Source organism: Anolis carolinensis, chromosome 5, assembly GCF_035594765.1.
Source record: "Anolis carolinensis isolate JA03-04 chromosome 5, rAnoCar3.1.pri, whole genome shotgun sequence".
NCBI classification, from domain to species: domain Eukaryota; kingdom Metazoa; phylum Chordata; class Lepidosauria; order Squamata; family Dactyloidae; genus Anolis; species Anolis carolinensis.
In genome coordinates, this window is record NC_085845.1 from 149,227,346 (window position 1) to 149,242,470 (window position 15,125).

Sequence of the window (15,125 nt, forward strand, 5' to 3'; positions counted from 1 at the left end):
ACTTTATATATCATATTTACATGATGGTAAGGCTAATTTTTTTTTGGACAAAATTACCCTCCCAAAATTAGAGTGCACATTAGATTCAGGTAATATGGTAAATATTTTTTTGGATTTCTGATAATTGTGATGCGCATTAGATTTGATGGCACATTGGACTCGAGTAAATACAGGTATTACTTAATATTTTAATAGTCATGGGTATGTTTGATCAGAGATAGGCATAAGAGGTTTAAGTAAGTTAGAGGTTGCCCTCTCCATGGATGCTTCATTCTTTTAGGACCTCATCACATGGATGAAGTCCCGCAGGACAATTCATCATCCTCTGTGGTGAATCGGCACGGCAATGGGGCAATCCCAGTTCTCCGGCTCGCCCACAGTGACACATTTCCATACCTACATGGGGAAGTATTGCCGCATGGCTTCCTCCCAAGCTGGGCCCCATGGTTCCCAACAGAATACAGGAAACTTCCTGTGTGTCCAAGGGAGGCATCCTACCAAGATGCTTCTTCCTCCACGGAGCCCCACAAAAAGTTACCATATGTTGTATGATGGTGTCTGGTGGGCTCTGAGGAGGAAACATCCTGACAGTGTGCTAGGATGCTAAATTCACCTTGTGTGATGAGGTGGTGGGTCACTCATCTCCTCCACTGCCATTATAATCTCAATGTAAGAAAGGGATTCAGTCCTTAAAGAAACCTATATTTTAGGTCATAGCTGAATTAATTTCTGAAATCTGTGAACTAATATGAAACAGAAATTTTAAAAATAAAACCCTCCAAAGATGTATAGAATATTGCATTCACTTTCAGTCAAACCAATATCTGAAATGGGAAGGTGAAGCTGGTTTCAGTTATACCTTCCCCAGCAGGCAGCTGATTAGCAAGATTTTAATATGATTTTACAATCTTTTTGTTCAGGATTATTTATTTATTTATTTATTTATTTAAAGTATTTATATTCCACCCTTCTCACCCCAAAGGGGACTCAGGGCGGATTACAATGAACACATATATGGCAAACATTCAATGCCAACAGACAAACAACATATATAGACAGACACAGAGGCATTTAACATTTTTTTCCAACTTCATAACTTTGGCCACAGGGGTAGCTGTTGCTTCACTGTCCAGTAGTGGCTGTACTTCCTCATTCCATTCCTCGTGTTTTTCTGGCAGTTTTATGATGTTGTAAATTAGTTAAATTAGCCTCCCACATAAAGCGTACCTACATTTCCCTAATTGACAGATGCTACTGTCTTTCGGGGCTGCATAGGTCAACAGCAAGCCAGGCTATTTAATGGTCGGGGGCTTAACCCGACCCGGGCTTCAAACTCATGACCTCTCAGTCAGTAGTGATTTATTGCAGCTGGTTACTAGCCAGCTGCGCCACAGCCCGGCCCTGATTATAAATAAATAGAAACAATCTCAATATCTACAGTGTTGGATCCAGACTTAATCTATTTTATTTCAAGACCAACTGAAATAAATGGCATTCAGGTTTGTCATGACTAATTGTAAAGTCACACAGATTTCAATTCAATCTTTAGTGCAGCTAAATTTGATCTAAGACTTTCATTATGTGACTATGTTCTTCCATGTTTAAATATTGTCTTGTTTTATGAAACACATGATCCATTGAGCCCAACATTCTCTTCCCAAAATGGCCAACCAGATTTCATGTGAACTCAATACTTACCCTTGTTGTTTTCACTTTATTCCCAGAAGAACAACTCCACCCTTTTCGATCTGGAAGAACTTTACATTCCTCTCCTTCAAGACATGGTTGCATGTGGCACCACCATTTTTGCTCCACTATTGAAGCTAAAGAAAAGCAGAATACATATTTAAAACATTTTTAAAGTTGATCCATAGCTATGTGCAGCATAGGATCTATTGGGCAGTTACACTTATAAAGCCATTTATATGTAATAGGAGGGAAAGGTCACTGTCCCTCAAGCATTGTGAAACCTGACAGTTATTTTCAAACATGTGTAGGATTAATTAAATCTGTTCAGAACAAATCTTACCTTTTAACCATCTAACTAATTTCTCCTGATCTCATTTTAAAAGTTTAATCTCCATATAACCACTATATTCTGAACTTTTCAAAAGAAATGTACCCACAAAAGGTGATATATCTACTAATGATAGCTACGCAATGGTCAGTGTCAAATGTGGATGTTTCCTTTAAAAAAAAAGATGCCTTTTAGACTGGAACAAAATACTAATACATGGATAGAAATAATGCAACCTTCCTGATGTTTCAGATGCAAAGCCAGAATTCCTCCCTTTAGTTATGATTATCTATGGGTGTTGGGAGTTATAGTCCAACAACATCTGTCACAGGCCCCAGAGGAGAGGTGAAAGGAGACCTAACTCCTCCCATTACTAAGCTGAGTGGATTGAGCCCCATTGAAATGATCCAGCAAAATTGGACTACCCAGATGTTATGGTAATTGCCCTTCCTCAGGAACTATCCATCAAATGTGCATTAAATGATCAGGCAGTAGGATAAAGACAGCTATTGCCATGGAGCACTTCCTGAAAGCTGCCTGAAATCTATCCTATACTGGGAAGTAAGCTACACTGAACACATGAAGGGCACTTTACCAGCAAGAGTCTTCCAATTTATGAATGTTTGAATTAAAATGAATGAGAAAAGTAATTTGCACTCCCTCTGTACATTTTTATAAGTAGTAGGCAAAATATAATGATAATAAAAATCTGCTGGCCAATGTTGAGATCCTACCTTAAAAACAGTTTTGGGGTCCCTAACATCTGTAGAACATTGTGATTCCTACCCAGACTAGATGTGGCATTAGTCTTGTAGGTAGCACAGTACATTATTCAAAAAACAAATTTCCAGAACAAGAAGGGTAGCCTAAATTGGATTGGTTTGTGGTGTGGAGGATTTTTAGAATTTGCTCTCACCTCACTCCTGATCAGACCCACCTTCAAATCTTGTTATTCCATAACGTAAGTGATCATAATATGTCTCTAACAAATATTTTTTGAATTAACAAAATTGATTCATCACTACAGACAATCACACTTTTACATCATTTTTTTTTTCACCCAAGGGACTTTTTTTCACAGCCAGACTTAGTAATTTATTTAAAACTCTCCATCTACCATTCACCTTGAGTGTACCTTCATATAATTCTCCTTGTCATTATAAACACTCATGGGAGTAAACGAAAGGCAATCCTTTAAAGAACTCAGGGCACATGGCTTGAGAAGGAAGAACAAACAACAGAATATGTCGCACCATCAACACAAGAAGGCGCAGCTCGAGTGGTACCTGCTACCTGCCCGGGGAAGCAGGAGCACTTGACTGTCTGTGATCTTTCTTCTATCTTGTTTTTATTGCAACATCTGTGGAGAGCCACCACTTCACAAGTTCCAGTTTTAACATGATGAGCTGTGGAAACAAAAAGATGTTGAGAGCAAGTATTGACTTCTGGAGAAGATTCAGTAGAATGCTTTTAAAGCAAGAATGCATGCACAGGTAGCCATCATGCCTGCACTGTCACTGAAATAATCTTCTGCATAGTAAAAAAAGTTTATCCTCTATCCACCTTATTCTAGGGAACTTAAATACTTAGCAACTTCATACATCTCAGAACATTGCTAGCTTCAGGTTAGACAGGGACACAGTCTGCCAAGTCATCTTTGTCTGGTTGCAGGAAGAGAAGATAATCATGTGAATAGACATGAACAGGAGCACAAAATTGTGTTCCTTATTATCAGGGCTCGGGAATGGTATTTTTGTACTACAACTTCCCGATTGCCCCAGGCAGGATGTCCACTGGAATTTTGAGAATTGGAATCCAAAAATAACATTTCCAAGCTTTTCCCTTATCCAATAATTTAGAAATGTACAAGACATTTAAGAAAAGATCAAGTCAGACTTTCAACAGAATGCTGCATTGTGGAGTATTCCCATCGAGTTTTTCTACAACTTTCCATTTGTAACTTCAGAGACAAAGTACCCTAAAGCCATTCAACAAAACTAATCATGATGCTTTTTGCATTTCCCCAAACATTGCAGTTCTCCCTTTTGGTTCTCAGGATTAAATTGTGTTGCCTTTTTGGAAGGTAAACGCAGGGTGAATTTGAAAGACAGGGCAACTATCTCTGATGAATTCTCACTATGGGAAGGAAAGCAAGCTACTTATAATAGCTATCAGTTCATTTAGTGACTGGTTTAGTTTCATTTTTATATCATCCACATGTCATTTACAAAATTAGTTTCTATTAGTATATATGCAGGTTCCTAAATACACTGATCCCTGTATCCACAGGACTGGTATCTGTGATTTCACATATCCACATCTGGAAAAAAAATAGGTACTTTTGAGGCATTTTCTAGGTCCCCTAGTGCAATTCTATGCTCTATGTCCACTGCAAGTTATTTATTTATTTATTTATTTACAGTATTTATATTCCGCCCTTCTCACCCCAAAGGGGACTCAGGGCGGATTACAATGAACACATATATGGCAAACATTCAATGCCAACAGACAAACAACATACAGTATAGACAGACACAAAGGCATTTAACATTTTTTTCCCGCTTCACGATTCTGGCCACAGGGGAGCTGTTGCTTCACCGTCCACTAGTGGCTGTACTTCCTTATTCCTTTCCTCGTGTTTTGCTGGCAGTTTTATGATGTTGTAAATTAGTTAAATTAGCCTCCCGCATAAAGCGTACCTAAATTTCCCTACTTGACAGATGCAACTGTCTTTCGGGGCTGCATAGGTCAACAGCAAGCCGGGCTATTTAATGGTAGCGGGCTTCGAACTCATGACCTCTCGGTCAGTAGTGATTTATTGCAGCTGGTTACTAGCCAGCTGCGCCACAGCCCGGCCCTAACAACTGAGTCATGCTGGAGGACCTAAAATGCTGGGTAGGTGTTCTAAGCCTTAGAATTTTCTAAATCCTCCAGTGAAGTTCTATGATAGTCTTTCATGGAAGTTGAGCACATGGTTGGAGGACTGGAGGACATAACAATGTTAGAGAGATTTTCTCTCTAGCCATTTTCTAGATCCCCCAACATGATTCTATGGTATGCTGTTTCTGGAAGAGATCCATTTCAATAGGCTCACTACTAATTATGGTTCTTTGTTTTCACAAGCAATCCAAAAACATATTCCCTGCAGATATGGGGGTTGGATTACACTCTATTGGTGAGTCTATGTAAATATTTTTAATAACAATAATACCATGAATAAGAAATAAAGAACGTATTAAAACATGTATTCTTACAGGGGAAAAAACATAGTATCACAAGTGTGACAGCTGGCAACAGAATACATAATTTCTCAAAACAGTGTTTTTTATTTTTAAAATTCTATCCCACTTTTCCAAATCCAAAGATAAAATAAGCATAACATAACAATAAAACCTTGCAATACTAATGAATAATTTAAGAACACAACAGACGAAAAAGATGAGATATCAGATACCATAGTTGAAACTAATACCTGTAAAGAATAACAATATAATACAGGATTGAGATACGATTCATCTAATGAGCCAAAAGTTTCAAGAAGAGGGTGGTCTTTTCTATTCAGAAGAACATCAATAGTGAGATGTCCCTCAATGGGCAAGACTTTCCAGGCTTACAGAATGAGAACCATTCATACTCTCTAATTTTCAGTTGTAATTATATTTGTTTTGTTTGTTTTCTTATTTTCCTGCCTTTCTCCCAGTGCAAGATCAAAGGAAGCTTAAAACAAAATTTAATATAAGGTACAAGATTAAAATGAGATACAAGATGACTATAAAAATGTGCACAGCACAGAAAAAATAGCTTTTTAGTTACAGCTTGCACAATCTCAAACCAGCATACCCAGTGGCCATAGTAGCTGGGAGATCATGAGAGTTGTGGTAAAATAACAACTTTCCAACCTCTTTGTGTGTGTTTGTGTCTCAGACACAATAACCATTTGTTATGGGAAATGAAGAATTGAGTGCAATCTTTTCTCATGCCAGTAAAAACCTTCTGTTAGTGGGATTCAATAATTCCAGCTTTGCAATTCATCAATCAAAAGGTTTTTTCCCTACTAACGATAGTTTTAAAAACATTTTGTTGTATGCACTTTATTATGCCAAGAATATTTTTGTTTTGTGTAATACTTATGGGATGAACATTCAATATTATAAACAATGTCGAGAATAGAAAATCAAACATATTTCAGACAGTATCGATATTGTTTCTAGTTCAAGGTGAATGTTAATTTCATGATATTCTAATTGAAAACAACAGTTAGCTTACTGGAAAAAAGCTTTTTGTGCAGGAAATGTGTACTCTGTCAAATCAAAAGACAAGAGTATGACTTCTTCTTTTTTAAGTAATACACTAAGGTCATTTTAATGCATAAATCACAAAATACTCCATTAGATTATACTGACAATAAACAGGAGAACTGAATTGGAGACTGTGTGGTCAATTGTAAAGTTAGTATTATGAGGCTATAATGTGATGTGACAGTTTTAAAAAAGTAATATAATTCTAGACTGCATCAATAGGTGTTTTGTGTCTAGATCAAGGGAAGTACTAGTGCTATTCAATTTTGCTTTGGTCATACTTTATCTGAAATACTGTGTCCAGTTCTGGGCACTATAATTCAAGAATGGTATGCACAAGCTGGAACATAGAAAGAGAAAAGTGACTAAAATGGTAAATGATCTGGAAATTGTGCCCTATGAGGAGCTGATTACATTGAAAATGGAGCAAGCTTGTTTTTTGCTGCTCCAGAGACTAGGGTACAGAGCAATGGATTCAAACTACAGAAAAAGAGACTCCCTCTCGTCATTAGGAAGAACTTCCCGATGGTAACTAACTACTGTTCGATAACAAAATGTTCTGCTAGAGTGTGATAGAGTTGCCTTCTCTAGAAGTTTTTAAACAGAAGTTGGATTACCATCTGTCAGGAGTGCTTGGATTGTATATTCCTGCATGACAGGAACTGGTTTGGATGGCCCTCTTCTAACTCTATGATTTTATGAATTTTGGTGCATTTCTTAAAGATGGCAGGGAAGGAGTGAAGTAAGATATTTCACTCAAGAGAATAATAATAAATGGGAATGCAAAAGGTTGTGTTGCTTACCTGTAACCATGTTTCTTCACATTTTTTTTTCATGTCAGGAGCAACTTGAGAAACTACAAGTTACTTCTGGAGTGAGAGAATTGGCCGTCTGCAAGGATGTTGCCCAGGGGACGCCCGGATGTTTTGATGTTTTACCATCCTTGTGGGAGGCTTCTCTCATGTCCCCGCATGGAGCTGGAGCTGATAGAGGGAGCTCATCCGCGCTCTCCCCGGGTGGGATTCGAACCTGGCAATTTGCAGATCAGCAGCCCAACCTTCAAGTCACAAGGCTTTAACCCACTACTCCACCGGGGGCTCCTTCAAGTGGTCATCTGTGAAATTTTCACATATGGGGCCACCTAGATTTTCTTCAAGCCATAGAGAATTCCTGGCGGTCTTGTACATCCCACATGTCTTATTTCACAAAGACCACAAAGAAGAAACCTATAAAAATTCCCTGAAAATCTAGAACTACTGAAAATTACTGAAAACTACTACAAAAACAGAAATGAAAACCATCTCCACAAGCACTGTAATCAGTCATATGTAATCCAGTATGTTAGATAATGAAAACAAAGATGTCTGGAAAGAGAACAACAAGGTTATAACAAAAATATACAAGAGGTAGTTTCTGTCCCTTTTTATTTCTATTCTTGGTTGTCTTATAGATTCACAGATTTTGTCTCCACAGATTCCTATTTAATAGTTTTTACACAGCACAGCTAGCTCCCTAGAGACAGCACATTACACCTTCCAAGCAGAAATCAAGCATCACCTACATGCACCAATAGGCATCTGAAATGCAAGCTATTTAATAGATGTGGTTTGTTGTAAAACACTTTCCAAATAAATTAGTGCTGAAGCAAAAACTTTTCAAGGCAGCAAATTTCTCAATCTCTACCCATTAGTGAGAAAGAATAGGACATTTTAAAGTGTTTTTATGCCAATGTAATCAAATTAAATGGCACAGCCATTTAAATTTATGAATGGTTTTTAAAAGGCATTTCAATGGATGATGAGAAGGATTGATGAAATGAGCCTTGCCAGTAGTGCTGCAGAAGAGAAATATAAGTTTTGTTTGATTTTTAATGAAAAAGGCATTTTGGTGCAACAAAAGCACATGCAAAGAGTGCTTTCCAACTATATTATGATGTGCCTTTTCAAAAACTACAAACTGATTGATCACTTTCACAGCCCACCAGCTATGGAGAAAATATAGCCTTCCAGATGTTGCTGAACTGTATTCCCCTGAGTCCAGCCAACCTAGGCAGTGATGAACAATTGTGGGAGCAGCACTTCACCAATGTCTAAATAAGGACATACTTGATTCTTTTTAAAGATAAAGGTAAAGGTTTCCCCTGACGTTAAGTCCAGTCATGTCTGACTCTGGGGGTTGGTGCTCATCTCCATTTCTAAGCTGAAGAGCCGTCATTGTCCATAGACACCTCCAAGGTCATGCGGCCAACATGACTGCATGGAGTACCGTTACCTTCCCGCCGGAGCGGTACCTATTGATCTACTCACATTGGCATGTTTTTGAACTGCTAGGTTGGCAGAAGCTGGAGCTAACAGCGGCCACTCATGCCACTCCCAGGGTTTGAACCTGGGACCTTTCGGTCTGTAAGTTCAGCAGCTCAGTGCTTTAACACACTTCGCCACCGGGGCTCCTGATTCTTTTTAGTCTCCGCCAAATTAATTATATTTAGCAGTGCAATATATATATATATTCTCACATGCAAGTAATACTGTATTCAAAGGTATTTTCCTCCAAGTACGATTGTACAGTTGGCCCTCCACACCTGTAGGTTTAACATCTGCAGATGTTATTATTAGAGTTTTTGTCTTCCGAAGCCTCTATCTTCCCTCCTGAAGCCTGGGCTGTCACATTCACAAGCCCACTACAGGCTGAAGGGGGGAAAAAAGGGAAGTTCACTATGGCTGCTGCAAACTGCCTCTGAAGTTTGCAGATTTTGTGAGGTTTGGGGAGCACTTGGCCAGGGTGATAGGTGGAGAGGCCCCAATGAGCATGCAGGGAGTGAGGCCTCTTCCATCCCTCCTCTGCTGGCTGCTGGATCCACCTCCATCTATCTCTGCCACAAACAAGACTACATGGAACTGCTACTGAATGCATGAATGCCATGATGAATTTCTGGCTGCAATGGGCAAATGCCGTATAAGTAGAAAACACTGATGCCCTTGCAATCGAGCGAAACCAACAATAAAAAACATCAATGTGTTAATATTATAACCCCGTGGCCCCCTAGAAGCCACACAGACCCCCGCCCACAAGCTTTAAAAATTAATCCGAAGTGGTCAGTTTCAACATATCAAACTATACATATGGGATTTATGTGAAAATGCCATCAACAAACTTTTTCAAAGATGTCAAGGAAACACGGGGGGCAGGATCTGGAAGGAGAGATTTCTATACAGATCACCCTATAATGATTTGCAAAACTAAGCCATAATCTCAAAATAAAAGTAGATATACTCACAGGCTCACAAAGACAGAAATGTGTTATTTCTCACATTTAATCTTGAAGTGTTAGTATGAGCAGAATCACAAATATGCAGACCACTGCTAAAAGATTAATTTAAATTGGACATTTTCCCTCAAAAAAGCAAAGGAGAGAATCCAGTGGTATTTTTAAGGCTGATAATTTCAGCATGAGCTTTCAAGATTTTCAATCTGCTTCTTCAGATACTTTAATAAAGATAGATTGATAACCATTGCCTGAATTCGGGATCAATATACAACAGGTAAGAACAATCAACCCAAATCGAAGGTGATGCTACCTTGGAGCCAGATTCCATATGCACTGATTCCAACTGCCCATCTCCTTCAGCCTTCATGCAATTTTTCTGATATGTTTACTCAAGATTTTTTACCCATGCAATATAAGAAGTCTGACATTTTATGGATGACACAATAAATAGAAAACATGGTGTGACTAAAATGTCTTTCAACTCAGAGCCCAAATCAGCATGATGTTATTCTGTGACCACACATCATGGCAAGGTGGGCTTCCCCCTCCCTGCCAAAACCCACAATGAGCATTTGCTTGGTTTATAATGATTGGCACAGAAAACTAATGTAGCTTATCTTTCCTACACACTTCAGTGGTCTCGATATGTCACATCAGTCTCAATGTGTCACTCCAAAAAGCATGAACATGAGTAGACTGCAATTCTTTTTTTCATGCTTCATAATCTTTAGCTATTTGTGATTGTTCTACTGGGTTGTGATATCCAAGTGAAGCAGGAATTTAGAACAAGATTTGAAACTAGTGTATGTTTTATTTAATAAACATTCACAAAAAATGGCAAATTCACATTTGCTCTGAAATACTGAGGGATTACTTTCTATGCTGAAAGCCAGCATCAATTGAAGGACTATGTATACAGTTTAGAACATTAATATGCTGCCTGCTTAGCTTATTTAGCACACAATTGTCATATGAATTCTAATTCATGATAAATCCCTATCTGGTCTTGCCAACATCTAATCTTATTAAAGTCCAAACCATCATGTATATCGGCTTATAGCAAGTCAGACCATTGGTCATTAATGCAGTTAAGTCAGTGAGTTTTCAGAGTTTCAGACAGGCATTTTTCCTGCCCTCCTGAGATATCCCAACCCCTCAGATCATCCATATCCAAAAACATACCCTCCATCATTGGATTCAGCCCTGTCTTTTATTACCATGATAGCAAATGGAAAATTAACTACTCTTAAAAGTAGATTTGAGATGATGATGACGATGATGATGATGATGATGATATTGTTCACGTTAGGAGCAACTTGAGAAACTGCAAGTCATTTCTGGTGTAAGAGAATTGGCCATCTACAAGGATGTTGTCCAGGGGGTGTCAATTCCAGCATGGGAAGCTGGAACTGACAGATGGGAGTTCACACCGCTCCCTGGATTTGAACCACCGACCTTTCTTACCTGCCTCTCCTCGTGGCTCAAGATGGGTTACAGAATAATTAAAACACATACACATTGAAAAAATGCCACAAGTACACACATTAAAATATATTTCTGTAAAATGTATTTCTATAAAATGCGTATTAAAATACACAAAACAGAGATTAAACAAAGAGCACACATTTAACATTCACGTTTAAAAACTGGAATTCGATTATCCTCCAAAATCCAAAATTGTCCACATAGGTGGCTGAGACATTTTTACTTTCTGATGGTTCAATGTACACAAACATTGTTTCATGCTCAAAAAAACTATATCTATCTATCGATATCCATCCATAATAAAAGGTATGTGTGGCTGTGTCTCCCACTTCTACAGATAGTTTCTGTGGAATCTACTGGAGGGGTTTGAGGGGACTGACCCACCATGGTGGGAGTTGTAGTTCATCCTGCAGACGGAGAGTACAGTGAACCCTGCTAATGATGCATGTGGAGCAGACTTGCCACACATGCTTAAAATGACCAATTTTAAGTACTAATGGAGGTTGAGCGGGTTAACCTGGCATGATGTGAGTTGCAGTTCTCCCACAACCTTATGCATTTTCTTAATGGGACCATTCATAAACAAAAAAAATGACTTTTTCAAATAACACGGGCATTGCCGGGTACCCAAGGTAATATTATATAAAATTGCCTTCAGACTATGAGTAAAAGGGATATATGAAACATAAATTAATGTCATGTTTAGACTTCGATGCCGTACATATATTATAGATCCCATGTGTAGGTCACATAACATAGCCTCTGTGTGCTTGCAAAATGTGGTGTAGTTTGTTTGTAATGAAGGTAGTGAATACACATATCAGGAATCACTTAAACATGTGCAACAATTTGTAATATTGTTATATCCAAATAGCAAAATAGTTATATCACCTTACTGGTACACGAATTGCAGGACAATGTTTAAAACAACTTCAACTTGGCATCTTGGGTCTTCAGCACATATTTCAGTCTGGACAAGTTACTGTCCTGATTTCCCAAAGTCCTCCTAACCTGAATAGGAACTGGTCATAGCTACCACTGGCTATACTAGCTGTGGGATTCGGAGGACTGTAGTCAGAAAAAGGTTCACGTTTGAAGTCAGATGTTGTTGTTTATTCATTCAGTCACTTCTGACTCTTCGTGACCTCATGGACCAGCCCATGCCAAAGCTCCCTTTCGGCCATCGCCACCCCCAGCTCCTTCAAGGTCAAGCCAGTCCATCCATCTTGCCCTTGGTCGGCCCCTCTTCTTTTTTTCTTTCATTTTCCCCAGCATCATGATCTTCTCCAAGCATTCCTGTCTTTTCATTATGTGGCCAAAGTACTTCATCTTTGCCTTCCCTCCAGTGAGCAGTCAGGCTTTATTTCCTGGAGCATGGGCTGCTTGCATCTCCTTGTGGTCCAAGGCACTCTCAGAATTTTCCTCCAACACCACAGTTCAAAAGTGTTTATCTTCCTTCTCCCAGAAAGGAATTCCATTGCTTTCACTATGCGGACCTTCATTGCCAGTGTGATGTCTCCATTCTTCACTATTTTCTCGAGATTGGTCATTGCTCTCCTCCCAAGAAGTAAACGTCTTCTGATTTCCTGGCTGCAGTCTGCATCTGCGATAATCTTCATGCTTAGAAATATAAAATCTGTCATTGTTTCCATGTTTTCTCCCTCTATTTGACAGTTATCAATTAGTCTGGTTGCCATAATCTTGGGGTTATTTATGTTTAACTGCAACCCAGCTTTTGCACTTTCTTCTTTCACCTTGGTTATAAGGCTCTTCAGCTCCTCGCTTTCAGCCATCCAAGTCAGGTATTGAGTCAGGTATTTTTAGATAATAAAAATTCTGCCAACACACTGCTAAAAGAATTCCATCATAACCCTTTTCCATATAGATGTATATAGTGAAAAGTTTGCCATAGTCAGGTTGCCAAATGTGCTGCATTGTGCCAGAATAAATTGTATTTATCAGCTTATGTGCCAATCACACCAGCTATTGCCATCTGTACAGGGAGATTTTTGCCCTTTTTGGCAAAAATAAAAATAAAGAAAAAAGAGAATGGCTCTTTTTGCATTCTCAAAATGAATATTTTCAAACAGAAAAGACCCATAAATCCCAGATTATGCCATCTAGACATAGACACAGACATGACCAGTTTTATGTTAAATAAAAATGGGGTTGGGGGAAAACACTAGATTAATAAATAATTGGCTCAAATTCATCTGGACAAGCGAACTTCACATAGTACAAATCCACCAGATGGAGGAATCTTTTGGACCAGAGCATTTTCAGCCATCTGACTTTATCCTGTTGGGTTTAGCTAAGATAATTTAATTCATTCACCCTTGGTAGTGGTGGGTAAAAGTTGCTGGCATAAACATGTCATTTCTCCTGTGAATATGACAGCTATTCATTTTGATTAAAGTAACAAATCAAAATTAAAAGGCCATGCTCAATAATTCCAGAGGCTATGGATAAAAAAACTATACACAGTTTAAAGCCAACATAAAAAGTTTGTTAAACATTTTAGTGTACATCCTTTAATTCACTTATCTATAAGTAACACTGACCAACACACATTTTTGTGTCTCAAATATTTCCTGTTTCTGAGTATATGACTCGCTGATTCCAAAAATGGCACCAATTTCCCCCTATTTGTGTTAGTTTTTGAGATATAGAACATATGCTATATACCAGTTGCCATCTGCTCACCCATGAAAAATTATGACAACCATATCTAAGAAACTAGGGCTGATGCGGTCTATCCAATGCAGTTTTCTGAATCAGCGCCCCAAATAACCCCTAATCAAGACCCCAAGAAAAAAATGTTTTTTGTTCAGCTGTATATAATGCCTGAGCAAGACTAATTTCATATGCCATTTTGACAACACTGCAGTGGTAACACACAACCCAACATTGTCCACTTTTTAAAATTTAAGTGGATGAAATGTAGAAAGACAGTTCATTGCCAGCTGCAGCAGATCTTGGCTTTATGCTTTATCCCTGCCTAATTAATTCAGTATTACAAGTACTCTTCAGCACTAATGTATCCACCTGAAAAAAAAAAAATCCAGATGACTCAACAAGAATGAGCAACTAAAAACTTGTTCACCACCCTCTGCTTGCCTCTACTTGTCATTTCGTAGTTCAACTTGTGCTATTCCAAAATGGGTTATTTGGCTGTGTGGAAGGGCCCTCTGTTAAGCTGTGTTCAGAGGATTAGATATATACCTCAGTTTGTATGACCTATGAAAGAACTGGGTTCATTAGTGAAATGCTTTTCTTTTCTTTTAGGATTTCAAGTGGCATTGTTCGATGCTCTTGAATTTGTTCCTGCTATTGCAAAGGAAGAGAACAAAGAAACAGAAGAGAAGAGAGGGGAAAGTGCTATTCAAACTAGAGGTGTTTCTTCCTCCTCTTATGGAAGCAAGGCTGGCCTTGTTTGATTAAATTACTATGTCTTCTGTAAAGGGGGAGGGAGGCATCCACACTGTAGAAGTAATGCAATTTGACGTGACTTTAACAGCCATGGTTCAATGCTGTGGAATCATTGTGAAGCTAGAGCTGTGGATAGGAAGATCAATTCCCATGCTAAACTATGCAGGTGTGACAAGTAGACCTGGAATGTCTCAGCAGTATTATTTATTTACTTATTTACTGTATTTATATCCTGCCCTTCTCACCCCGATGACAGAGCGGGTTAAACCGCAGAGCTGGTGAACTTGCTGACCGAAAGGTTGGCGGTTCGAATCCGGGAGTTGGGTGAGCTCCCACTATTAGACCCAGCTTCTGCCAACTTAGCAGTTTGAAAACATACAAATGTGAGTAGATCAATAGGCCTAGGACAGAGAAACCTAGGGAGCTTCCACACAACCCTATATCCCAGAATATCAAGGCAGAAAATCCCACATTATCTGAGTGTAGATTTAGATAATCCAGTTCAATGCAGATATTGTGGGATTTTCTGTCTTGATATTCTGGGATATAGGGCTGTGTGGAAGGGCCACAACTCACCAGGTTACCCAGTCGATCAGCCAAAGTCCATATAAAGTTTTTACTAAGAGAC

At 38.7% G+C, this 15,125-nt stretch overlaps 1 protein-coding gene across 1 annotated transcript in view; it reads right to left on the minus strand.

Moving 5' to 3' along the window:
* The window catches only part of tafa2 (TAFA chemokine like family member 2), a 204,956-nt gene that overhangs the window by 25,563 nt on the left and 164,268 nt on the right, over nt 1-15,125 (minus strand). Inside the window, exons 3-4 of the mRNA XM_008111087.3 lie at nt 3,271-3,423; nt 1,699-1,823 (exon numbers count right to left, since the gene is read on the minus strand). Coding sequence (XP_008109294.1) covers nt 1,699-1,823; nt 3,271-3,423 — 278 coding nt within the window. The remainder of the gene's footprint in view (nt 1-1,698; nt 1,824-3,270; nt 3,424-15,125) is intronic.